Source organism: Mesoplodon bidens (genome assembly GCF_964165515.1).
Source record: "Mesoplodon bidens genome assembly, chromosome: 1".
Classification (NCBI taxonomy): domain Eukaryota; kingdom Metazoa; phylum Chordata; class Mammalia; order Artiodactyla; family Ziphiidae; genus Mesoplodon; species Mesoplodon bidens.
Genome location: NC_138176.1, coordinates 26,447,770 through 26,474,369, shown reverse-complemented (window position 1 = coordinate 26,474,369; position 26,600 = coordinate 26,447,770). Strand labels below are relative to the sequence as shown.

Below are 26,600 nucleotides of genomic sequence, written 5' to 3'. Positions count from 1 at the left end.
TGTGAGGCTACACTGTCTTCGGGGTCTCAAGGTCACCAGCGCTGCCTCCTCTGTGAGGCTGTCAGCCGCCTGAGAACTTTCTTCCTGTTGACTCCACCCTCCCCAGGCCTGCCTTGTAGTCTTGGCTCTGTGCTCAACAGGAGAGCCCTCCAAGAGATCCTCCAAGGATGAGCAGGGGCTTTGGGGACTAAAATGTGACAAGAAATGACCAGGGAACAAGCATTCATGTTCTCCACGCAAACATCCCTGACTGGAGCGACCTTGGGAAGTTTCATGCGCTTCATCACAGAGCAGAGTGAAGCCCAAAATATGAACTCAAACCCTCACTTTGCCACAGACTCCGGGCAGCCACCCTCGGAGACACAGCTTCTCATTTGTGAAATGTGAATCCCACCAGCCACCATGCAACATGGCTCTGGGCAGCAAATAAAGAAATATATGTAAAGTTGCCAGCACATAGTAGATGCTCACTAAATAATAACAGTAGCTAGCACTTTGGGAGAACTGTCCAGGTTGTAGGCAGTGGTCTAAGCACACTTACATATAGAAGTTTATGTAATTTCATTATAACCATATGAGGTATGTATCAGTCAGGGTTCTCCAGAGAAACAGAACAGAATATTGAGAGAGAGAGAGCGAGCGAGCGAGCGAGCGAGCGAGCGAGCGAGGCGAGGGAGAGGGAGAGGGAGAGGGAGAGGGAGAGAGCGAGAGCGAGAGCGAGAGCGAGAGCGAGAGCGAGAGCGAGAGCGAGAGCGAGAGAGAGAGAGAGAGAGAGAGAGAGAGAGAGAGAGAGAGGGAGGGAGGGAGGGAGGAACTGGCTCACGTGACTGGGGGGGCTTGGTGAGCCCACAGTCTGACGGTATAGGCTGACAGGCTGGAGACGTAAGGAAGAGTTGTGGTTCAAGTCCAAAGGTGCTGGCAGAATTCCTTCTTGCTTGGGGGAGGTCAGTCTTTCTCTTAAGGTCTTCAACTGATCCGGATGAGGCCAACCCACATTAGGGAGGGTAATCTGCTTTACTCAAAGTCCACTGATTTAAAAGTTAATCTCATTTTAAAAAAAAAGTCTTCACAGAAACATCCAGAAAAATGCTTGACAAAATATCTGGGCACAGCCAAGTTGACACATAAAATTAACCTTACCAGATGGGTAAGAATATTATCCCCAATTTACAGAAGGGAGGACAGGCACAGAGAGGATAGGAAGTCTGCCCAAGGTCTGAAAAGCCAGACTCTGAACTCCTGCAGTCTGGCTCCAGAGCTGGCACTTTTAACCATGACACTAAGTGGCCATTATCATAAGCACGCCAGCGTAAATTAAATTTTTCCATCCATCCCTTTCCTGGCTGGAGAGTGGAAGGCAGAGAAACCGGGGAAGCTTTCCCTGGGTGGGGCCCTGTCTTGCTTAGGAAACAGCACAGAACCTGAGCCTTAGAGATTGAGGGTGGGGCAGCTGGGAGGTTATGAGGCCCAGCCCTTGACTTTACAGTTGGAAACTGAGGCCTAGAGTAGAGAAGGGACTCACCCAGGGTCTCAGGGCTTCAGAAAGTAATGCTGATGACAATAAACTGACACTTCTACAGCAGTTATTGGGTCCTAGGGACTTTTCCATATTAACTTATTGAATCTTCTACATGTGAGGTAGAGACCATCATTATCTGTGTTTTTTTAGGAAGAGAAAACCGAGGCAGAGAGGTTATGAAAATTGCCTGAGGTCACACAGAGCCAGAATCTGAGCCCAGGGCTTCCCTGGTGGTACAGTGGTTAAGAATCTGCCTGCCAATGCAGGGGACACGGGTTCGAGCCCTGGTCCGGGAAGATCCCACGTGCCGTGGGGCAACTAAGCCCATGCACCACAACTACTGAGACTGTGCGCCACAACTACTGAAGCCGGCGCGCCTAGAACCCATGCTCCGCAACAAGAGAAGCCACTGCAATGAGAAGGCCGCGCACCGCAACGAAGAGGAGCCCCCCTTGCTGCAACTAGAGAAAGCCTGCATGCAGCAGCGAAGACCCAACGCAGCCAAAAATAAATACATTTATAAAAAAAGAATCTGAGCCCAGGCTCAACCAGCCACTACACCTCTGAGGCCCAGGGCAAGTTTCGTGGGGAGAGGGGTTCGACAGAACGCAATCCCATGTTTGTCCCTCCTTCCAGGTTCCCCCACCTATGGCTCTGGCTGCTAGTGACAGCTGAGGAGATGCTGCAATTCCTCAAGTTCATGAGGCAGCCTCACCCCCCTGTTCATGGAGGAAATGCTATTCTGCACCAGGGGTGGGTGTACCTGAAGCACCCCTCCCCAGGTGACAGGCATGTGTGCACACGCAGTCTCATCCCACAGCTAGACACAAACACACGCCAACCCACAACTGGATACATCCCAACACACTGGCACACACACCCAAACAAGTAAACATACCCTCAAGAGCACACAACTGTGAAGCCCCACATGAACACACACAACCCCACGTACACACGTGCCCCCCCATATGTAAACCAGGACACATCTTTCCTCATCCCAGTGAATATATAAGCAAGCACTTATACACACAAAACATACGGACCCACACTCAGAAACGCACCATGCAATCACAACTATCCCAATTCACAGCTCATCACACACAGGCACACATACCTCTTCTGATCTACAGTTCAAAGCACCTGGACACAAGTATCTCCCTACAACGTGAGCCATTAATGTAAGCCACCTGTTCATACACACTTCCCACATCCCCAAGGCTAGAGCCTCAGATGGTTGCGCACCCCCATAACTCACCACCCCCATAAATACGGACAACACACAAGCCCACACAGATCGCTGCATTCCCTTCCCCGCCCCAACTCCCAGTACACACAGCCCTAAGTACAAGGGACCACCCTCTCCCAATTAACTGCACCCCGCCCACGTGCTGGTATTTGCCTAGTCCCTCCTCCCCCACCCAGAGAGAATCCTCTGACCCCAGCCGACTGCGCCCAGCACACAGCGTCCAGCGTCCAAGGACCTGCCCCGACGCTCCCTGTCTCTACCCCCTTCGCAAACTCGGAGTGAGCCCGGCACCTGCCGGGGCCGATGCCAGGGTGGGTCGGTGCCCTCCCATCGGGTGTCTCTGAGGGCCACCACGCAGAGCCTCCACCCCGGCAGCGTGGAGAACGCGCTCAAAGTTGGGGAAGGAGGGGGAGGTCTGCGCTGCAGCCGTTAAAAACCCAGTCTCTCCAGCACGATTCCCCTCCCTTCGGTCCTGGATCTCACCTTCCCCCGGCGAAAACCCAGCATCTCGTCTCTATTAACCCTTCCATCGCTGCCGCACCGCAGGAAGGACCGAGGGAGAAACCACAGCGGTGCCCAGGAGTTGGCCCCGCAGACTCAGGAGGAGGATCCGGCTGCACACGTCGCGGGGGCTTAGGCCCTTCACAGGCATCCCCACACTCCCCATGCACCCGCTTCCACCCCCACTGGGAGAGCCCGAGGGGCGCGGTGGGGGGAGGAGGCGCGAGTACCAGAGGTCTTAGGGGGCGTGGACTGAGGAGGGGGCCAACCACAGGGAGTACCCTGGCCCACAGGACCACAGAGCAGGCGGGCGAGGACAAGCCCCCAGAAAGTCCTCCGCAGGGTCTGAGCGGCGTGTGCACGAAGCGGGAGGGGAGGTTGGAGGGAAGAACGCCCGGAGGCTCCCTTACCTGATTTCCTCTTGGAACTGCCATAGTCCCTGAAAAAGAAGCAACAACAGACAGACATGGTTAGGGTCGTGCGGAGGCGCGCGGCCGCTGGGCTGCAGGGCTGCGGCTGCCGGGCACCCACGGGCCGGATGCTCATGTGATGCCGGCGGCCGGCGAGCCGCGCGCTCCGCAGCGGCACGCACTGCGCGCCGCGCCTGCCCGCGGGTCCCAGCCAGCCCGGCCTCCAGGCGCGGTCCGCCTGCCCCTCCACGCCCCTCCCCGCCGCCCGCAGCGAGCACCCCTGCCCCGCCCCGCCCCGGCCCAACTGGATGGGCTCGGTGGGCAGCTCGTGCCCTTTCCCAGGCACCTTCTCCCGTCCGTCTTCCGATGGGGGAGGGTGAGGCACGTTCCCACCCACTTCGTTAATAGGGAAACTGAGGCCCCCGGGGTGGTCGCTAGAACCCAGGCCCTGCCCCGCGCCGGGAGCCCGCTCCCCTCCCCTGCAGCGCTTCCCCTCCCAGTTGTTTACATTGCCTGCTCTTGCCCACTCAGCCTTTAAAGTCACAAATGTCACCTCCTCCACCTGTCTTCACCGACATCCTCCCCCTGCTGGCCTCTGCGTAATTACAGATTTGTGCGACCCTTTGATTAAAGTCTGCCCCCATCCTAGACCCAAGGCTCCGTGAGGTCACACTGTGGCTTGTTTCCTCCCACTGCATCCCTTGGCCTGGCATAAGTGATGGTTAAATAGGGGCTGTAGGTTGAATGTTGACCAGAAAAGCTCAGGCTGGGAACCTGGGATTCAGGAGGGGTGAGGCACAGCATACTGCATGGACAGGAACAAAGGTTGAGCTTCTGAGTGAGTGAGCACTGGGTTCAAATCCTGTCACTGACAATAACTGTTTGGTGACCTGAGGCACGTGACAGCTTTACCCGCCCTGAGCTGCCCCAGCCTGGAGCCTTCCCTGCTCTGTAGCAAGGATTTAACCCAGACTCAGCAGCAGGCTACTTCCCAAATCCTGCCCCCACTGCCCTCCTGCCCTTGCCCCTGCCTTTGGCCCCTCCCAGCACCCCTTCATCCACCAATCCTCAGGGGAGCCTCTACGACGCTGGAGGTCTGTTAAGTGCTCAGGTGGGGCTGGCTGGTGATCAATGTGGAGACTAGAGGAAATGCCTCCCGTTTCCCCTGGGATCAAAGAGAATATGCCAACTGGCCAGCTAGGTCTGCCGGCTGGAAAGAGGGGGTCTCTTGGAGGAAAGGGCAGCAGGTTCACAGGGAAGGGAGTCACCCTCATGGACACTCACTGAGATTCTGATCCTATGGATCTGGGGGGTGGCCTGGGCTTTGGGGGCATTTGTTAAGCTCCAAGGTGATCTGCCTCCACAGCCAAGGATGAGGGGATCCCCCTCTCTGAGGCTTCTATGTTTTCCAAAGTTTGGACTCAGAAACCAGTGAGTCGGGGCTTCCCTGGTGGCGCAGTGGTTGGGAGTCTGCCTGCCAATGCAGGGGACACGGGTTCAAGCCCTGGTCTGGGAGGCTCCCGTGTGCCGTGGAACGGCTGGGCCCATGAGCCACAATTACTGAGCCTGTGCGTCTGCAGCCTGTGCTCCGCAACAAAAGAGGCCGCGATAGTGAGAGGCCTGTGCACCGCGATGAAGAGTGGCCCCCGCTTGCCACAACTAGAGAAAGCCCTCGCACAGAAACGAAGACCAAACACAGCCATAAATAAATAAATACATTTAAGTCCATCATCGTCTTATCTAAAAAAAAAAAAAAAAAAAGAAACCAGTGAGTCGGAATGCTGGGGCTGAGGCCCAGAACGTGCATTTCTGATACCTTCCCCTTACCAGCCCTCCTGTTTGAGACCCTACTTGGTATTTCAAGCCTCTTTCAATCCTCACATCCATACTATGGAGGTCCTATCATCCCCGTTTTATGGATGAGGAAACAGAGGTTCAGCCACTGCCCAAGGTCACCCAAGCTGGGCAAGGGCTGTGGTTTATAAGCCCACCTGCCTGAATGATACTGTAACAAGGATGGGGGGAAAGGGGAACCTGTTGAATCTGTTGCCTCCAAAAGGCAGGTGGGAGAGTTCCCATCTGCCCCCATCCTCGACCTGGCAGTCCAGGAAAGCCTGAGCCAGGGTCACCTCCCTGGGGCAGAAGGGAGATGGGGAGAGACTGTCCGGAGTGCCTGGCTGTGCCGGTTGAAGCTCTACTGTGGGGAGAATTCCCAGTGAGGAGGAGGAGAACATTGTATGGAGGCTACGTCCTGCCTAGCAGACTTGCACCTCCCAAGGAGAGAATTTGTTTCTCAGGCTTTTTTGCAGAGTGGGGCCTGGGGAAGGGCAGAGAGTGGAGGGCAAGGGGGAACTGCCCTCCCCTGCTCCACCATTTTCCTTCTGGTCTTGCAGGAGAAGCCTCTGGGCCGGGGACCACAATGGCTCACTGGCCCAGCCCCTGGCTGCCAGCAGTCCAGACGGGGGGTGGCTTCCTCGCAGTGACGGCCATCTTCTCCCCGTTTGTACAGCTGCAGTTGCCCAGGATTCTCTTTGAGCTTGTCAACAGCCCCAGAGGGGAGATGGGCAGGTCATTACCGTGTGACAGGGAAGCCCGCTGAGGCTCAGGAGTAGGCGAGGGACATAGTTCACAGGGGCCGAGGGCCCGCTCTGTGCCAGGCCCCGTCAGCCACTCTCGACCTGGTCATTCAACAGGATCACCTGGAGAGCCAGTTACAGATTCAGACGTGGGGCCCCATCGCGACCTGACCTAACACAGTGTCTGCATCTACCCGCTGGGGGTCCCGAGGCTGGGCCAGTGTCGGCTGAGAACCTGGGGCCCAGCAGAGTCTCTGCCCAGTCACTACAACCCTGACAGGTAGGCAGGAGTTGTACCAAGGGTCATTGCAGTCACTGTACCATAATCTCCAGCAGGACCCCAGCCACGCCTAAGAAACATTTATGCTCAGTAAGCACAATGAACTTGAGCTTCCAGACAAGTCTCCTGGCCGGCCTCTTCCTCAACCAGAGCGCGAGCCCTTCCCACCAAGGACTTCTGGATCCTGTGGTCTCCCTTGTTTTGCAGGTGAGGACAGCAAAGCTTAGAGAAGCTAGACAACCTGTTCAAGGTCACACAGTGAGTAGGTGAGGCTGCGATTGGGTGGCCGAGGACCCAGGCCTTGCTCTGGGGTTCAAGACCAAACCCCAAATGCTGCCACCCAGTGGGTGCAGGGGAGGGAGGGCAACGCAAGGCCCGGGGTGGGGCCTGAGAAGCACATGGGTTAAGGGAGTGGAGGCTGAGGCCCTGGCAGGGGGGGTGCCAGGCTGGGACTGGATGGTCAGAATGGCAGGCATAGGAATCCTTCACACAGCATCTGGCCTCCAGCCCGAGCAGGCGCGGCCCTAATAGGAAACCTCTTGTAGGTTTCCATTGGGCACCTTTTAGCAAAGCCATTGCGTATTTTTAGCCGCTGGATATGAGAAGCAGCTTAGGTATCCAGTGGCTGGGACTCCCCCATCCCTCACATACCAGGGCATGGTGAGGGTGAAAGGCAGGGCTCTCCCTTCTGGCATGTCCACCTCCCGCTGCCCTGCAATCAGTCCTGGCCTGGGCAGGACAGCAGGCCCTCTGTCAGAGTCCAGTTCCTGAACCACCCAAGACCCCCTTCCCACCTCCGCTCCTTGCTCAGTTCTTGCCTGGAGGTGGTGCTGACAGCCCCTATACTGCTGGTGATTCCACTCCTGGTAGGTCACGGTGTAGCCTGCTTCCGACTTGCTGCTGAATCACTATCTCCCGGGGAGTCACAGGAAGGAGAAAGGGAGGGGAGGTGAGGGCTAGCGTCTCCCTCTAGTGCTACCAGAAGCTAATGTAATTAGAAAGGCCTCCCAGGCTGTCCTGACACAGCTCCATCAGGCCACTCAGCCTTCTCTGCAACTGGTCCGGGGGTGACCAAGACCACAGTGACCAACCATCCTGGGCAAACTGGGACATGGGACTTTCAGGGCTCAAACTGGGAAGGTCACAGACAAACCAGGATAGTTGGTCATCAGATGGTCCACAGGTCAGGCCTGGCTGGGGGAAAGGGACGGGGTTCCTCCAGCCCAGCACCACACCCTTCCCCCATTTAAACAGGGACTCCTGAGGCCTCCCCCTCCCCCACGTGATATAAACAGTTCATCTCTTGGCAGGGTGAGGACAGGTGCTGGAAGCAGACAGCCTCCAGTTCAACTCTCTGCTACTTGCTAGCTGGGTGGTCATCTTGAGCTACTCCCTTTACCTCTCAAGCCTCTATTTCTCTGTCTGTAGAAAGAGGATAATAACTCTACCAACCCATTAGGATTTGGGGAAGATGAAACATACAGCACTCATAAAGGGGGTTCACATAGTGCCCAGCACAGAAAATGCTATAGAAATTATTATTCTTTCACACCTGGACCAGACCCCATCTCTGTTATTACCCAAATGCCAAAGGCCCGTTTGAACTCGGACCCTGCAGAACTCCCTAAAACCAAAGGAAGGGGCTTCTTCTTAAGGACCCCACCATGATGCTGGCAGCAGAGTGCCACACAGGGGCAAGTCCAGCCCCCCTATGCAGAGTTTTGGGCTTTCAGACACCAAACCAGCATGGGTCTCTGTCTAGTGCCGTCCACCCAGGGAAAGCCTGTTTGTGCACACAATGTTAGAACAGGGCTCATCTGGAAACAATCATGTTTTCAGGGTGACACTGACCCACAGGAACTGGCAAGCTCTGGACTCATTTATTGGGATTCGTTTAACCTCCAAGGAGCGGCAAATGCTCAGAGCCCCGAACCAAGAGAGGTTCATGCTAATGGCACCCAGAAAGGTCAGCTTCCCTTTTTATTTTTTTCCCTTTCTTTTCTCTTGGTGAGACATGCTGTGCTCCTTCCCCGGACATTCCAGTGAAGGGGCTGGTGCTGGAGACAGAAAAGAGGGAGAGGCTGGAGGGGGCAGGAAAGGCATTTAACAGTTCCTGTGTCTGGACCACCTGTTTTTACACATGCTTCCCCTCTCTCTGCCCTTTCTTGAACAGACATTTGCCCTTCAGTGCTCTGAAGTAGGCAGAGGTGGTGTTAATCCATTTTATGGATGAGGAGACTGAGGTCCTGAGGGCTTAAGTGGCTTGCCCAGGCTTGTGAAGCTCCACTGACATCCTGACCCAGAGGGCTCCCCACGCCGAGGTCCACCAGGGAATGGGCTGCAAGGAGAGGACACACAGGCTGGAGAGGCAGGCTCTCACTGGGGAAAGGAGGTGGCCATCCTGCCGGTCACAGTTCCCGGAGTGAGAGGAAAGCCAGGAAGACCCCCTGAGGCAGGGGAGAGACCAGGAAAGGAAGCCCAGTCTGGCCGGGCTGCTCTGTGGAAGGAGGCTGAGTCCTCACGTGGAATTCTGAGTGCTACAGGGCCATGCCCTCCGCTGCCTGCCGTCCCTCTCCCCCGCACTGTCATTCCCATCAGTGAGTGTCCTGGCAGAAGAGGACAGGCACGCACTGCCAGCTTGATGTTCTCACCCTCCTGTCTGCTGGCTGACATTGGCTGCTTGGCCCGGGATGCCTGTCTGCAGGGCTGCGGCCGCTGGGAACCGCGGGTTGCCACATGGCTGTGGGTGACCTTGAGAGCCAAGTGGTCTTGGGGACGTGGGCAGTACCTAAAATATGGGGGCTGTGGGCGATGGTATGCAACCTTGGCCAGGAGAGTGATGTGGAGCCCTTCACATAGTGATGTAGTGATGGTTTTGACTGCTGTTATCAACCAATAAGCACTTTCTAGCTCTTGCTGGAGGCTGCCTCGTGAGGGCCTGTGCAGGCATGGGAGAAACATGTGACATGCAGAAGGCCTGCAAGTTTGGGGTTAAATTAGGGGATGAAACTACATAGCACAGTGAGAAAGATAACATTCTGAGATAATCTATGCTGAGAGTCACAGGAGAGGTTACACTCCAGGTGCAGAGAAGAGAGAGATCCCAGGGCTGCAGGACATGCAAGTTGGCTTCCTAGAGGAGGAAGCCTTGAGCTGAGCCTTGAAGGATCACAGAGGGGTTTGGGTCCATGGAGAGGGTAGAGAGGGGAAAGTTCTAGAAGCAGGAACAAGTAGCTCCAAAGAGGAGGAGTTGAACTACTGGGGAGCGTTGGTGAGCAGAGGGACAGGGAGGGAAAGGCCAGGCTGGGGGAGGGGAGGGGGGAAGGGGGAGGGCTTTGATGTCCTGCTGTGAAATCTGGAAGTTTTCAGAATTAGGGAGTGATGGGGTCAGAGCCTGGCTGGAGAAAGGTTTTTTTGTTAAGAGGTGAGATGGACAGCTAGGGGGGCAGGGCAGGAGAGAGGCTGTGACAACTCTGAGCCTGAAATGTCAACAGAGCCACCAGGGTTCTGGGCCTGGCTCTGCCCCTCAGCGGCCGGTGGACCTGCGCAAGTCACTTCAAACTAGTGCTTTCTGAATGCCAGGTTGTGACCCATTAGTGAGTTCTGAAATCAGCTTGGTGGGTTCCAACAAGCATTTTTAACAGGTAGAAGGAACAAAATGATCAAGTCACCCATGATTAAGTTTAAATACTGTTTTGTGAAACTTGGGTTTCTGATGTCTATCTGCTTATCTACCTGTCTGTCTGTATTGGGTTGTGATGTGAAATTTCTCACCATGGCAGCAAAAGGTTTAGAAACACCAACAAACTCTCGAGCCCTCAGTTTCCCCATCCCTATAAGGGGGCCCCTCTGAGTGTCCTGACAGGCTGTTCACTCTCTGTGAAACCAAAACAGTGAGGCAGCATGTCGCTCCAGAAGCCGAGCAGGGAGGCTCTGAGGGCAGGGGCTTCAGGTGGGCTGAGGGTGGGAGAATCTGGAGCAGTTTTCCACCCCCCTTAGCCCCTAGCTGGGTTTTTCTTCTGGCTTTTGAGAGCCTTTGCATGGAATGGTCTCAAGGGGCAGCAACCTCTAGGGAAGACAGACAGAGGGGGCATGAATCTGTTCTTTGCCCTTATTTGTGCCCTGATCTAAATTGTGGCACTGAGGGCCCTTGTGTCCAACAAGAATCCGTCCTTTCTCCGCAGGGGCTGTTTTCTCCAGGGTTCTGAGAATGGGCCCCATTGTGACCATGTGGACAGTCCAGAGAGGCCGGAATTCCTGCCCCGGGCGAAAAAGCTGAATTCCTGGGGAGGAAAGCGTTTCCTCCCGCCTCCCGTGCACCCCCGAAGCTGTGTCCCAGAGAGGCCCAAGCCGGGGTGATCACAGACCCAGAAACCTCCCAGGCCTCGTGCTCGTCTCCTGAACATCCCAGAGGGTCTCTGCTGCTGCTCCGTCCACAGCAAAAGGACAAAGCTCCGTCTGTCTGTCTGTCTCCTCACCATGACTGGACTCACCACTATGGCAAAGGTCCTGAGCATGTCTCCAGCCCGGGGATGGCTCCACCGTGTCCAGGCCTCCAGCAGAGGGTTAAGAGTGTGAGCGGGGTCGAGCCTGCTTCAGCCACTTACCACTTTGTGACAGAGGCAAGTTTCTTAACCTCTCTGTACCTTCATTTGTCAAAGGGATAAAATTAGTTCCTACCTTTGCTGTTGTTGTGGGGTTTACCTGGGATAACGTGCGAAGCTCTTAGAATGGCATCGGGCACGTGGAGAGGCTCCCTGGCCAACAGCCTGGGTTCCCAAAAGGGGCTAGGTTTGGAGCGTGGACGGCAGCCAGAGTGGGGGAAGTGTTGACTGGCCCCTCACCAGCATAGTTTCATAAAACCCTTGCTCTCTTGCCTGGGGTGCCAGCTCAGGCCTGGGTTCCCACCTGTGTGCTCCAAGGCATCCCACCCAGATGTGGCTGACAAGCAGTCCAGGAAGGAGAGGGAAGGTGGGGAACCGTGGAAAGGGGAGTGACAAAGTGCCGTGATGGGGTTTCCCCGTGAAATCCCCAGAGAGAAGGGCAAGGAGGCTGTTCCAGGTTTGGAGGCCTTCCCTGTCTCTTGCCAAGTGCATTTGTCTGTCCGTCCGTCCATGCATCCATGCATCCATCCATGTCTTAACTGAGGGTCTGCTGTAGAACCAGCCTTGTGTCTGGGCAGAAGTGGTGGGAAGCACAGTTCTGCTCTCACACAGCACACTGTCTAGTTGAAGACACAAGACAAACACCCAGAAGAAGAAAATATACAAGTCACCTTGTGATCAGGTGCCCCAAAGCCTGGTCAAAAGGATATGTTGTAGAGGCATTCCCCAGAAGGGGTGGTCAGAGTGGTCTGGGGCGGTTGGAGAGGGCTGCCTGGAAGTGGGGGGGTGGTGGTGCAGCAGACCTACCCTTGAAAGGTGGATATTTAGAAAAAGCAGAGGCAGGAAGGAGAGTTGGGATGGAAGGGATGATGTGAGCAAAGGTGCAGGGGCAGGAACGAATGCGGGATGGTGTGTGTGTGTGTGTGTGTGTGTCTGTGTGTCTGTGTGTGTGTGTGTGTGTGAGATGCCTCCCGGAGGCTGTATGCCTCGGGGGGACAGAACATGCAGCTGGGGCTGGACTGCAAGCAAAGGAAAATGGCTCAGATTTTAGAAGGAGAAACCCAGTGGCAATGGTTGTGACTAAAGATTTTCCCCCGGAAAGTGGCAACACCAGCTCTGTGACTGAGAATCAGGTTCCCACCTGGTTCTGGTTTTCCGTCCAGGAGACAGAAAACTGCTTTGCTCCCCAAGCTACAGTGGCCCTGTCTGCAGAGGTGTGTCGTGTGTGTCGTGTGTGTCGTGTGTGTCGCGTGTGTGTGTGTGTGTGTGTGTGTGTGTGTGTGTGTGTGTGTGTGTGTGTGTGTGTGTGTGACATACACCAGGGTCCTACTGCTGAGTAGACCTCCAGCTTGCTTCTTGGCTGTGGGCCTGACACTCCCCAGCCCTGGCCTAATTTTGAGCTGGGGTTGGAAAGTTGGGAGCTTGGGCCAATGGCTTCCTGCTTCCCACGGAGGCCCAGGAGCCCGTCCAAGGCCCAGCTGTGCTTGTTCCTACCTCAGCCTCTGTGGGAAAGTGTGCTCAGAGCATGGTCCCAAGCTTCTCCCAGGCGCCTAGCCCACTTGCACTGCCTGGGAGGGCCTGGGCTCTTGGAGCTTGTGTGGTCGCCTGTGACAGCGAGAGAACCGTCTCCCAGATTTTCCCAAACTCTACATCACAAATGCGTAAACACTGAGCACCCAGAAATGCCAGGCCCCTTGACACCTGCTTTATGTTGTCTCTGACGCAGGTGCCTTAGGCCCATTTTACAGATGAGGCTTAGACAGGTTAAGTAACTTGCCTGGTGCCACACAGCTAGCAATGAGAAAGCAAGGCTGCAAACTCAGGGTTATCTGCACTTATGGCCACCACACGCACCCTCCCGCCCTCTCTAGTGTCTCACAACATTCTAAGGCCTGGGGAGGGGCACCTTGTCTAGAAAGCCCACTGATTTTGACCTCCAATGGCACTGAGTGTCCCAGTTTGGCCCCCAGCACCTTGTAGTGCCCTACCTGGAGCTGCCCAATAGAATTCTCTGTGATCATCGGTGGAAATGGCCTCTATCTGCACTGTCCAGTGTGGTGGCCACCAGCTACTGTGGCTGTCAAGCACTTAAGAGATGACTAGTGTGACCCAAGACCCCCACCAGGGATTGAACCCAGGCCCCGGCAGTGAAAGCCCAGAATCCTAACCACTAGGCCACCAGGGCACTCCCCAAGAACTAAATTTTTAATCTTAATTAAAATTGTAATGTAAAGCGCCACAGTGTACTAGGCAGCGCGGCCTAGACCAATGGCCCGAATCAGGCACTGGCAGGTCGGTTTATCTGGCTCACATGGGGATGTGCGTGTAGCTGCCTGGGTTAAAATCCCAGCTCTGCCAGACAGACTCAGGGTCTCTCTGTCTTCATTTCCACTCTGCATTTCCACCCATCTAATTGGATTGCTGCAGGATAAAACAAGTTAACACGTAGTAAGTACCTGGTGCACAGCGAGGCTCGATAAAGGTGAGCCTCTAGCTCACGCCTCCATCCCTCACTGCAGTCATGGGGCTCTGCACAGCCCCAGCAGTTAACCCTGGTGAGGGTTGGCGGGGGGGCTTCTGGAGGAGCATCTCGGGAAGGATGTGGGGAGACTGGCCTGGCTGGCCCCAGTGGGGAGGGCCAAGGCTTGGGATATCGATTAGAGATGAAGAAACCCAGGCTCAGAGGTGTAAAGCCACTTCACCAAGACCATGTGCAGGCGTGGCAGAGCTGAGCAGTTCAAGCCCCATCTAAATGGCTGTATTCCTTTCATGTGCCCCAGGAATCCTCGTGGCTGCCAGGCTTCCCGGGGGCCTTGGCCCCACTGATCCCAGGCGGAAGGAGTGACAGCCAAGCCTGGATCCCCCTCACTGCCGGACCAAGTGGCCAACAGAGTGAAGCTGCTCCATGAAGGGGCAAGTGGCTACTGCACTCCATGCAGCAGCAGGAAATACAGGGCAGAGGGGCTCTCTGACCAGGCCAGTGTACCCAGCGAACTTGCGGTGCTCCCAGGCCAGCCTGGGCCCAGGGCAGCTGGAGGCTTCCCAAGGGTCTGCCAACTGGCACCCTGAGCAGCACGTGAGAGACAGGGTCTAAGGGGGGTCCTCAAAGACTGAGCCACCCAGCGTGGGGTTCACAAGACGTGGGGGATGGCAGTCCTCTCTGTGCCTCAGTTTCCTTGACCGAAATAATCAGGGCATTAGACTGGGCCCCATGTGACTTTTGCAAAGAGGCTTCCAGCTCCAGGCCCCAGGTAGGCCTGCGTCCTACTTGCTGCAGGAGGGGCAGCCTGGGAGCCCTGGGTAACAGCTTCCTGCCCCAGCCCTCCTCTAAGCAGCCTTCCTGCCAGCACTGGACCTGCTCTCTCTCCTCTGGGTCAGCCTGGCTCCAACTACAGCGAAGTCACTGTTTACCAGGACACCCATTACAGATCCCAGCGGGCCAGCCCTGGGCCACTGCCTTCAGGCTCTGCCGTGTAATGACGTCACCAAGAACTTCCCAGAGGCCCTGGAGCAGGCGTGAGCCCTTGGACCCCAGAGCATGGTGGGAACTGGGGGCGGGGTCATGGAGGGAGTGGGCCAGGCCACCACACCCTGACTGTGCCCTCCTTTTCCAAAGCTGGGGGGGACTGAGGCATGCTACTATTATTGCTACTGCTATTGTTATTATCACTAATATCAGAACTGACAAGAATGGTGTCTTTTTTCAAGCATTTACATTATGCTGGGGACCGAACTAAGCCCTTGACACGTATCAGCTCATCTTATCCTCATAACATTCCTATGTAGTAAGTTCTCTTATTTTCCCCATTTTACAGAAGAGCAATAGAGGATCAGAGAGGCCATGTCACTTGCCCAAAGAAACACAGCATGTGAGCCCAAACTGCCTTAGTCTAGCGCTCAAATCATTTACCATCTTGTGGCTGATAAGGACACCTGTAAAGTTCAGACAGTTAAGCTAAATTAGGAGTAGGTGGGAAAGAGGAAGATAAAACAAAGGCAAAGACTCAGGGCCAGAAATACCCAAAGGACACTGAGTTCTAGACACTTCCTTTTCACAGCACCAGCTCTGGTGTGAGCACAGCTGCGGGAAAGAGGAAGCCTGGCTGGGACACGTGGCAAGTGTCCACGACCACCTGTGCTTAGAGGCACTGTGGCTTCTGGTTCTAACGGCCCCTCGTCCAGAGCGTCGAGGCCGCTGTGTCTCCTGGCTGCTTCTCGGAGGCTCTGCAGCTGAAGTGACCCTTCATGGGTCTGCAGCCCGAGGACGGCCCGGCTTTGTCCGGGGCAGGTTTACAGTCTCCAGAGAGGCTGTCTCTCCCAGGGGAGTTTTCATGAATTCTGGGGACAGTGACGCTGGGTTGATGCTGTCCTGGGCTCTGCCTCCCTCTGACTCTCTCTCTTTCCCTTCCCTTCAGCTCCTAGCCCAGTGCTGACCCCCAACACCCGCAAACCGGGCCTGCCACAGCACCGTCTTTTCCTTCGTAGCTCTTACTATTGCGTCTTTGCTGCTTCCTCCTCTCCACTGCAGGCTCCGTGAGGCAGGAACTGTGATGTCTCCCCAGGCCTCGCATAGGGCTGGGCACCACTGGTGTTTGCTGAGTGAGTGCACGAAAGCCCTGACTCCTGGCAACCGGGCTCAGGGCTGCCAGGTGGTCCCAAGGGGCTGGCCAGAACGGCGGTATTATCCTGAGCTGTCCCCCAGGCAGCCCTCCCCTCCTTTCCCCGCCAGTAAAGCCCAGTGGAAATGCCACTTCCTCCAGGAGGTCTTCCCTGATAATTATAGATGGGTCAGCAAGTGCAGGTGCTAATTTGTGTAAAATATGAGAAGGCTCGAGCAGTCTCGATGGGCAGAGTCCACTCTCATGACTCGGTGCATTCCCTGTCCATTTGTGAGGATGCCCTGGGTCTCCTGTGCTCCATCCTCTGTCTGGGACATCACCCTGGCAAGTGTGTCTCTCTGCTCCCCCAGCTGGACCACAGTGCCTTACTGCCTCCTTTGCCCGTGTCCCCTGTGGGCCCAAGTCTGAGAACAAGGGCATGTGTGTGCTCAGGAGGTGTTGACTATGTGCCGGGCACAGCGAGATGTGGCTTCGTATATATTACTGCAATTCTCTTGAACACTCCAAAAAGAAGGTGCTATCATTATCCCCATTTTTCAGATGGGGAAATCGAGGCACAAAATGCTTAAGTTGCTAGCCCAGTGGCAGAGCTCAGATTTAAAGTGGGTGTCAGCTGACTCCTAAGCCTGTGCTGAGAACCGTCACCATCTTTTCAGGCTCTTGGCCTTCTAGCCTTCTCATGCCCCACCCCCCAAAACCCCCGCCCCTGCCCTGATGCCCCTTCTGGGAAGCCTCCGTCTGTCCAGGCCTCTCCCTCCCTATCTGTCTCTGAACCCTCCCTAAGCATCCAAGTCCAGGTGGAGGCCTGGCTCCCCCAGGCTGCCTTCCCTGTCCACCTCTGGCCCCCAGGGGTCTGGCTCCCTCTCCAAGGCCCCCCCCCCCGCCCCGCTCCTGGTCTGAGCATCTCCACCAGGCCTGCTTGACCATCTCATACTCCATGACTGACCCTGGTGCACTGGCCGGGCCCGCCCTCCCCTGAAGAGGACCTCAGGGGACTGGCCCCTCCACGCAGGCCCTCCTTAGAGCTTTAGCCAGAGCGGCCCTCAGGCCTTGAACAGACTCAACCACAGTTGTCTCCATTCTGCTTACAGAAACTCAGTGCTTAGGGACAAAAGGCCTGCAGTCCCGGAGCCCCAGGCCGCGGAGGGGTAGTGCTGGCCCACCTTCCCTGCAGGGGCCAGCTCTCTCCTCTGATCCCCTGCAGCACCACCAGGGGCTCCTCTGTCCTTAACAAGCACCTATTAGTGCCAGGCCCTGCCTTCACAGCACTAAGACAGGACCCACCCCTGCCCGGAGGAGGACAACAAACAACCGGATAAAGCCAATTGATAAACTGGGTTAAGAGCTGTGAAGAAAGGAATCAGGATGCTGAAGTGGAGAAAGAAAGGGAGGGCTCTCAGGAAGAGAGAATTAAGGGAGAGCCTGAGGGGCAGATGGAAAGGCAGAGGCCAGGGCTGAGGCAGGGGCAGGGGGCAGGGGCAGGGACAAGGACCAGGCCTCCCCAGGCACAGGCCACAGGGAAGCTCCAGGGAGACCTCCTAAGCACAGCGGAAAGCCCTGTGGGTGTCGGCTCAGACAGGCTTTTTGGAAAGCTCCCTCCCCTGCTATTTGGAGGTGGGCAGAGGAAGAACAGGATGGCGGGGAGGTCCCAGCAGCCCTGCCCTCAGGTGAGGATGCCCTATGGCTGGGAGCTCCTCGCAGGCTTCCCACAGGTTCCTTGGGAGATGGGGCCCTGGTCAGCCCCGGTCGCCCCCGGGGTAGCTGGTTTATAACCAGGCACCACTTCCGGCTGCCTTGCCTCCCTCACCTTCCCTCGCTCCCTCACTGGTATCTTCTCCCCAGTAAGCCGCCTGAGCTCAATTCTCTCCCCCAGATCTGCTTCTGGAGGATTCCGAAACAAGACACCATCTCTCCCTGTCCCTGGCATGAAGTGCCCCCCACCTGCCCACCAAGATTCTCCTGGCCACAACCCTGCACAGCGAGGGTGCCACCCAGACATGCTAGGTGACGGCCCACGTGGGATAACCGTGTCCTCTGGCTCCCGAGGCGCCTGCCTGAGGCGTCGGTGTCGGTGTCGCAGGGCTCTGTGGGCCTCATGGGTGCCCCCTCCTGCTTGGGGTGGGAGCCAGGGCACTCCCGGCTATTAACCTTGAATTCTTCAGCTTGGCAGGCGCAGCCTTCTCTAATCAGGAGCCTGCCTCTGCCTAATTGAATCAGACATGACCACAGCCCAGCTCCCACTTCCCCAGCCATTCAGAGCAGCCAGCAGCTGGCCCTTCCTCCCCGTCCCTCACCAGGCCCTCATTCAAGTCTCCATAAGGGCCTCCAGGTGTTCTTCTCTGCACCAGCACTCGGGATGCTCTGGAAATCAGCTGGGAGAGTTTCCGTGCTCTGGGAAGAGCACTGGGCTCTGAGTCAAAAAAACTGGTGCAAATCCAGTTTCTCTGGGTGACCTCAGGCAAATCACCTTCCTCCTCTGGGCTGCAGAACCTGACACTGCAATGTGGCGGATGGGCTGGAGGGTGTCTGGGGAATGCTGGGCTCTGAAGGCTGGAACTGCGTGGATGCAGCCAGGATGGGAGAGGCTGTTTGATGGCTCCAGAAACTGCAAACCCCTGTAGCTGCAAGCTGAGCCGTGAGTGTTCTGTGGGCCTCGGGTAGCCAGGCCTCTGGCTTCTTCTCCAGCACGTTAGCCCCTCAACAATAGCGCTAGTGATAATAGGTCCCATTTATTCTGAGCTCGTGCCGTGCAGCATCTAAACACTTGCGAGCTTTACTGAGCAGGACAGGTAAGACCCAGGCTCTCCCTCTGGACTGCCTGGGTTCTAGCCATCTCTGCCACGTAGCAGCTTTGCCAGTCATGTGACTCCTCTGTTTCTTAGTGGCACAATCTATAAACTGGGGAAAATAACTGTACTCACCTCACGGATGGATGCAAAAATTAAATGAGCTAAAACATGTTTGTTGCTTTCTGCTAAATCCCTGGGCTGCCTGGAACGTGCCCTGGTAGAAAGTTGGGCATCTTGTGGCTTGGCCCCTAGATCTGTTGCCTGCGCCCACTGGCCTTCCGAGTGGCGGAGCCCACTGTGTATGTACTTCCTGGGGGTGGGGATGGAGTTTAAGGTGGGCACCCAGTGGAACACTAGAATCAATAGGCAGGGAAGGTGCCCACTGAAATGGGTACCCTTGCCCCTCTGCCCTGGGCCCCCACTCAGTGGCCAGTCCACCTCAGAGCTGCACCAAGAAGGCCAGGCGGGCCTCACCCCTGGGCTATTGAGCAGTTTGTGCAAGGGCCAAAGCAGCTGCAACTACGGGAAGGTCTAGAAATCAGAGCAGGACAGGGGTGGGGGAAGAATTCAGTCCCCAGGAACACGGATTTCCTCTTCCCAGACAGGAGAAGAGGGAAGGGATGCTAGTGGGGCTCCTAAACCCTGGAGCTTGGGAAGGATTAAAGACCGCCCTCTGGGGTCTTTTCAAGGTGATGGAAATTTTCTAAAACTGGATTGCAGATGGTTTTGCAACTCTGTAAATTTACTAATAATCGCTGGATTAACTGTATACTTAAAATGAGGGAGTTCCTTATTATGTAAATTATACCCCCATCAGGCTGTTTGAAAAACCAAATCTCCCTCCTGTCCTAAGCACTGGGGCAGGCCTCGCCCAAATAGCCTCCGGTAGCCAGAGCCTCAGGCTGTGTGTCCTGGGTTGGGGGGCGGGCGTTCACATTGATTTCGGATTGCCCACGTGACAAGTGGACCACGTGTTAGAGAGGTTCGGTCTGGGGGTGGAGTCACAGCTACGCCCAAGGCCAAAGTCAGGTCTCAGTTTGGTAGGGGGGAAGGGAGACCAGCTTTTTTGGGTGCTCTCTGAACCAGCCTCACTGTTTCCGTCCTGAAAGGCGAGCCGGGCAGCCCCCTTCTCTGAGGTCTGATCCCACAGCGGGAAGCCCTCAGTGAACACGGGCTGGACTGGCCCTGGTGCTCCTGAGCCTTTCACCTTCTCACCTGGTGAAAATCCTGGAGTCCCCTTAAAGAGTCCCCAAATGTGGAAAGTGCCCTCAACTGTACCTTCAGCTGCTTCCTACTGTGTGACCAGGGCAACCATGGGGTGCTGATTCTATTCAGCCTTATGGTCCGATGAAAGGTCCCACCTTGCCATCTGAAGCAAGTTCCCCTGGCCGTGGCCCCTGTGCTGCTCTTCATTACACACCCCTGTGTCGTTAGGGGGGTGCACACCTGGAGTTGGGAAGGGTTTGGATCCAGCCTCTGACACTTACTAGCTGAGAGGTCGCTCAACCAATCTGAGCCTGAGATTTCTCATCTGCAAAAAGGAGGCATGAACCTCACAGGATTATATGGATGGTTAAACAAGATAGATCATGCTCAAGTGTCCAGCACAGCTTCAGCCTAGTCTGCGACCGCCTGCCAGAATGCCGGCTGGTGTAATATCCAATGTTGCCACAAGGAGGAGCCAAACACACACGGATCCCATGAACTAAGGCGCCTGAACTGACTGGTGCCTACCCTCCAATCTACATTAAGACCCAATTTACCAGGGCCTGTGAAGGTGGGGAAGGGTCACGTGGTCTCCAGCACGCTTGCCTCTTTCACATCCGACTTGCTGTGAATGTCCTCCCTGCTCACAGCCCTCGGCCCCCACTCCAGACCCTGGCTGTTACATGCTTGGTCCAAAGACCCCCAAATTCTGTCCCCTCACCTGATGCCAAAGTGTGGAAGGGGTTAATGACTGTCCCAAATCACCAGCTGGACACTGGATGCCCCAAGCCCATCTCCTCTGGCCCAGCTCAAGCCAACCCTCTCGCTCTCCAGGCAGACAGACTTTCTTTCAATGCCTTGAAACTGCCCCAGTCCTGGCTCCTGTGCTCCGCCGCTTCCCACAGCAGCGGGCCAGGCCCTGTCTGTGCCATCTCCCACCTCAGACCACGAGCTCCCCAGGGGGCAGGGCTGAGCCTCGCCCACTTCTGTGGCCCTGTGCCTCACACCAGGAAGATGATGAAAAATGCTTGAGTGGACCAATGTTTCCCGCCCGATGCCACCAGAGGAGACCGGTCTACAGGGCTGAAAACCTGGGTCTGAGGTTCAGCTCCGCCACGGACTCCCTGTGGAGGGGCAGCTAGCCAGGGGACTGGTTACAACGCAGCGGCAGTAATTACAAGGCAGGGACCTAATTGCGGAGCAGGCCTCTGGGGCTCTGTCGGGGGCGCACTCCCCTAGCTGGAGCCTCCAAAGGATGCCACTGCCCTGGGAGCAAGGGAGTGGGCACGTGGGGCCTCGGGCACCTGCACACCAGGACCATCCTCCCGGGGCTGAAGTTTCAGGGAGACACAGAAAGCACAAGCCTGAGAAAATAACGGGGACCTCCGCCCCCACCCCTCCCAGTACCAGGATACCCTTCCCCACCCTGCTGCCCCCGTTCCACCCCGGCTTTGAGAGCGGAAAGTCCTGTGCCAGGACTGAACACAGAGGAGCCCTCCCAACCTGGATGTGGCCTGCACACGCGCTTGCTCTGGGCCTCCCGCCGGCTTGCCCACCCAGCACAGCAGCTGGGCCTGCGGAAGTCCTCGTTCCCTGGAGCTGACGCCCCTTTCAGGTGGGTTGGACACAGCTTCCTGTGGCCCCCTTCCTCTCACCTGCCCACCCAGGTTAAAGGGAGCCATGGCGGGCGGTTGGGCAAGGGCTTCTGTGCTGTTCCAGCCCCCAGCCTCCTGTGGATCCACAGTCCCTAGGTCCAGCTGGCTCTCTCACCCAACAGCATAAAGAGGCTATTTGTGCCGCTGCCAGTGGCAGAGGGCCTGGAAGGACAGAACGGCCCATGTCCCTGGCCAGACGGGTGGTGGTAGGGGCCTGCCGGGTGCGGTGAGCTGTCCCACTGACGAGGGTCAGACCAAGACTCAGCAAAGCAGGAAGCGGGTGGGTGGGCTGCCCACTCTAATTCCCAAGCCACCTGTCCCTTGGGGAGTGCCAGGAACAGGGATGCCTCAGAGGTCCTGAGAGCCAGTGGGGTGCCTGGTGGTGGAGGGGGCAGCTTTACCCCCCAGTCGGCACCCAACCCTGGCGAGCCATCCCGGAGCGGAGAGGGGCTCAGGAAAGGTCAGCCCAGCTCCTGTCTTCAGCTTGACTCGATTCCATTCCCCTAGCCTTTTCTGAGTGGCCACCGTGCACCCAGGAGGGTTGAAGAGGAAAGGGGGAGAAGAGAAAGTTCCCATTTACTGAGCCTCTGTGACGGCCAGGCACCCTCGAGGCATTTACAGGCATCAGTGTCCTGAACCTCACAACTATCCTGCCAAGAGGGTACTGTTGGCCTCTTTTACAGAGATTTCAGCGGTGAAGTGACTCATTCAAGGCCACAAGCAGAGCCGGGTGTCCTGACTGTTGTCTCTGGAGTGAGTTTAATTCAATTCAAAATTTCCACCTAGTAGTGGTAGCCTTGAGCCCTGAGTTTGTCAGCCTACCGGGTCCCTGGCACATAGTAGATGCTCCATGAATACCTGCTGGGTGAAGGCCGAAGCAGAGATGCTCTCCAGGGCTCTTCCCAGGACCTTCTATTTGCTGCCCAGAGAAGCAGAAGGGAGGGAAGAAGAGAGTAACCTGCCTCAGCACCTACTAAGTGCTCCACACACAGCCTCTACTTCATTCTCCTCGGTGCCGGGCAGGTAGGTGTGACTTATGGAGAAGGTCACGCTGCTGTCAGCAGAAGCCTGGATGCTGAGATCCAGAGTCAGGCTCCTGAGCAGGCCTGACCTGGAGTTTGGCCAGGATCGAGGCTGTGGGAGCTCCTGGAGGAGGCTCCCCAAATTCTCGGGGCTATCCTGGCTGCACGGCCGCGCCCATGCCCCATCTTCCTGCTGGGTCCCGCGGCAGGGCTGGCAACATCCCCTCTGTCCTCCTGGACTCTGCTTTCCCCCAGGGAGGGCAGCCTCAGCCTCCATTCCCTTCAGAAGCATCACTGGGGAGGGAGTCTGGGAGACCTTGTAAAGAGCGCCTGTTCTGGGAGGTCTGACCTCATACCACCCCAGCCCCAGAACAACTGCCTGTGCTCTGCCCGGGGCCTCCGTCTCTGGAAGCCTCGCTCAGCACTCTCCGCATCAGCCGCTGGGCCACCTTCACGAGGCCCAGGCCCAGATCCAAACCTGGCTCTCCGCCTGGATCAGGTAGGACAGCCTCCCTCTCTCGCTGGCCTGTCCGGGCATGGACACGGCGGTGGCAGGGGTGTAGACCCCGGGCCAGATGGAAGCTGGCCATTGGGACAGGCTGGGGCAGGGATGGGTGGTCCCTCTGAACATTGGGCCATTGTTTTCGGCCACAACAGAGGGTGGCTCTGTGGCCCTGGGGCTGAGGAACAAAAACCTGTTTAGCAAGGCCCTGTTCCTCCCGTGCAATTTCGAGAATTTAACCAGGATCTGGCTGGCTTCAGCGGGAAGAAATGGGCCAAGGGGACAGGACCAGGCCTAGAGCCGAGAGGGGCGGCAGGGAGTGGAGACCCTCAGTTGCTATGTGAGCCCACTCTGCGCTGCAGGTGTGTGTGTGGGCCCTGCTGGCCGTGAGCTCCCAGGCGGGTGAGCCAGCGGCAGGTCCACGAGTGGGAGGTGATGGAGGGGGGCACCTCCGCCAGCCCTGGCCTCTGTTTTTCCCCTCTGCGACATGGGGGCCAAATGCGTGTGTGCCCACCTGCCCACGGGCTCGGGTCGAGCGCAGAGGCCCACCAATGTCAGGCGGCGGCGAAGGGAGGCTGCAGTGCCCACAAGTGGCAGAGCTGTTGCGGCGCGGGGGGTCTCTTGCCGCAGTTCCCCCCGCCCAGGACTGCCACGATGACGACAGCGAGCCTGGCCTTGGGCAGTGCTGACCGCGTGCTGGGTCTGTTCTGTGCCGTCCACGCACCATCCTCCCAACAGCCCTTGGCGGCAGGCGCTTTCATTATTCACACTCTACAGACACGGAAACCGAGGCACAGAGGGGCCAGGGAGCCCAGACCACCTAACTCCGGGGGGGTCGAGGATGCTGTTCACTCTGAAACCCTGAGAGCAGGCAGTGCAATTTTTAATCTTGTTAAACGGCCCCAACCTGGGTTCAGTCAATGCTTATCAGGTGCCAGGCCCTGGGGGGGCCAGAGATGTGGGCCCCCGTGGTGGGGAGAGACCATAAACAGTGTGGTTGGTGCCATGGCCAGGGCTACGGGCTCTGGAGAGGCTTGCTGGAAAGCCTGAGGGCTGAGTAGGACTCGGGCCGGGGTGGGTGGGCAGAGGGGACAGGAGCGCTCCAGGTGGAGGAAACGGCTGGGCCTGGGCGTGGAGGCTGGCGACAGCCGGCTGCAGCCCTGTGCAGGCACCTAAGGATGAGGGTGGTGTCCGTGGGCCAGGAGGCTGGAGAGATGAGAAGGCCGGTCTCAGGCCCTCGGGCCTCATGGGGCTGCACCTCCCCTAACCCTTCTCTGAGGAACGTGCATCCTGCGGGGGTGGTGCTGAGGACAGGGCTCCTGGAGGGCCCTCTGAGAACCTTTAGGTTCACTGTTTCAATGATGCAAATTTAAACTGGAACTAAAAGAGGCATTTGCTGGGTCACGTGGTTGACTGGCATCCTGCCCGGCAGCCTGAGCTCCCATTTCCATCACTCTCATCACAGGGGAATCAGAGCTGAGGGACCGGCTGCTCGGGGGCTCCTTGTGGAAGCCAGGCCAGGGGACGCCTGCCTCCCTGGTCCAGTGGTCCAGGATGTGGGTCTCAAGCCCTCAAACACGGGTAAGCCAGGGAGAGCTGGGCCAGCAGGTGTGGCCCCAGGACCAGGTGGGTCATGTGCATAGGCCAGGGGGTCACCTTGGGTGCTGCAGGGGTGCTGGGTGTGGCCTGCACGAGGCCAGGCTTATCTGCTTGTCAGAATTGACGCTCAGGACCGCCCAGGACTCGACCTGCGCTGAATCCCATTGAGTTCCAGGGATGTGTCCTTATCCCCCTCCTTCCGGAGCTGGTGATCAGGGCTCTCTCCACCCCAAGCCAGCCTCACGGCTGCCCCAGAATCCACACAGGAGAGGCTAGGATGCGTCATCCCCAGCTTCTCTTGCTCGCCCCCTGCTAGCTGGGTGACCTCCGGGGAGCCACTTCATCTCTCCGAACGGTCACATCACAGCCTACCGCCTGGGGGGGACTAACAGAAAGCCTGAATGACGTCAGTCATCCATGCGGCAAATCTCCCGAGTGCCTGCTCTGGGCACTGGGATTAGGGTTGTGATCCGAACACGTACGTTCCTGCTCTCCCAGACCGACATAACATGGGAGGGAACAGGTCACATGGGAGGTGGTGATAAGTTCCGTGAAGGAAGATAAAGCCAGGACGGGGAGAGCCAGTGCTGGGGATTTTAAACAGGGAGGCCAGCCAGGCACAGGCAGCTCTTTGAGTCAAGGCTGCAAGGAGGTGAGGGGCCAGGCTGGGGCTCTCCTGGGGAGGGGCGAAGTGTTCCAGGCGGAGGGAAGAGCCAGTGCGAAGCCCTCAAGGCAGAACGTGGCTGGAAGGTGTGAGAAGCAGCTGGAGCAGAGGCAGGAGGTGCCACCAGGGGCGACGGGAGGGGCAGGCAGAAGGGCCTCGACTCTGAGCCACCAGGGAGGCACGCGGGATTTTGAGCAGAGGAGGGACATGATCTGACCTATATTTTTAAAAGATGATTCCTTCCCCTGTGTTGAAAAGGGACCGTAGCGGGTGAGGGCAGAGGCAGGGAGACCAGTCAGGCCAGAATCCAGGGGTGAGACGAGGCTCAGCCCCCCTGGGGTAATAGCAGGGAGGTGGCGAGCTGTGGGCAGGGTCTGAATAAGCCGAAGGTGGCACACACAGGATGTGCTGACGAGCTGCTTGGAGGGGTGTGAAGGAAAGAGGTGAATCTAGAATAATGCCAGCATTTGGGGCCTGAGCCAGGGGCCCCAGGAGAGCTCAGCGCTGCTCCCACAAGGCAGCAGTACCCGTCAGCCAGTAGTTCAAGGAGGGGAGGGCAGGGCCCTCGAGCAACCTTCCTGGGGTGGCTGCCTGAGGAGGCGAAACCACCAAGGCTGCAGTGCCAGGCTCACCAAACGTCTCTGTAAAGAACAACCTTTCTGTGCAGGGACAGTGGTCTAGCGCAGCCACCAGCAGCCCAGAGGTGGGCCCCGCCCTCCACCCACAGAAGCCAGTGAGCAGCCTGGGATCAAAGCCGAGGGGCCGGGCCTGTGGCAGGCCTTGTCTTCCCTGCAAGATGGAAAGGGCCACGGTCCCCACACCCCAGCCCCCGTGAGCGCTCAGAGGTCCCGCAGCAGCACACTTGAAAGGGGCCAGGGTTATCTGCAAAATTCCAGTTAAATCCACAGGCTTTGATAATTTGATAAGCCACTCCACAGTCGCCCCAGAGTCAAAATAACGCTGTTCCTCGATCCTGTGTTTATGTTTCAGGATGGAGGGGGGAGGTGTACGGTGGCCTGGGACAGAGCCCTGAGAGGGAGGGGCTGCAGGCACTTGGCTGACAGAGGGTCGGCCCGTCAGCCCAGGTCACCCATGGGTCTGGGCTCTATGGCGAGCACACTCTGCATGGAACACAGGTCTCTCTTGGCAGGTTCTGGAGGCTGAGAGGGGCCAGGGCGGAGAAGCCCTTTGGAACTGTGTGGCCACAGCTGACCCCACCTCCTGAGCCTCAGGCCCATCTCATGCTGGAGGGGTTCCTATTCTCAGGCCCTCTCTTGCCAGATGAGATGTGAACTGGCCCAGGTGTGTGGTACCACCCCAAGAAAGAGGCAGATAACCCCCGCGGCCATGGTGACTCAGAGGCTAAATGCTTTATGGCTCCTCCCTGCAAAAGCCAGGCTGTGATCTG

The 26,600-nt window shown here is 57.2% G+C and overlaps 1 protein-coding gene across 3 annotated transcripts in view; it reads right to left on the bottom strand.

Annotated features, from left to right (window-relative positions):
• Positions 1–26,600, bottom strand: part of SH3PXD2A (SH3 and PX domains 2A) — a 246,985-nt gene that overhangs the window by 84,392 nt on the left and 135,993 nt on the right. For 2 of the 3 annotated variants that reach the window (XM_081228410.1, XM_081228406.1), the window contains exon 6: positions 3,677–3,705. The exons of the other annotated variant lie outside the window; for it this stretch is intronic. In XM_081228410.1, coding sequence (XP_081084536.1) covers positions 3,677–3,705 — 29 coding nt within the window. The remainder of the gene's footprint in view (positions 1–3,676; positions 3,706–26,600) is intronic. 3 annotated transcript variants of the gene reach the window in all.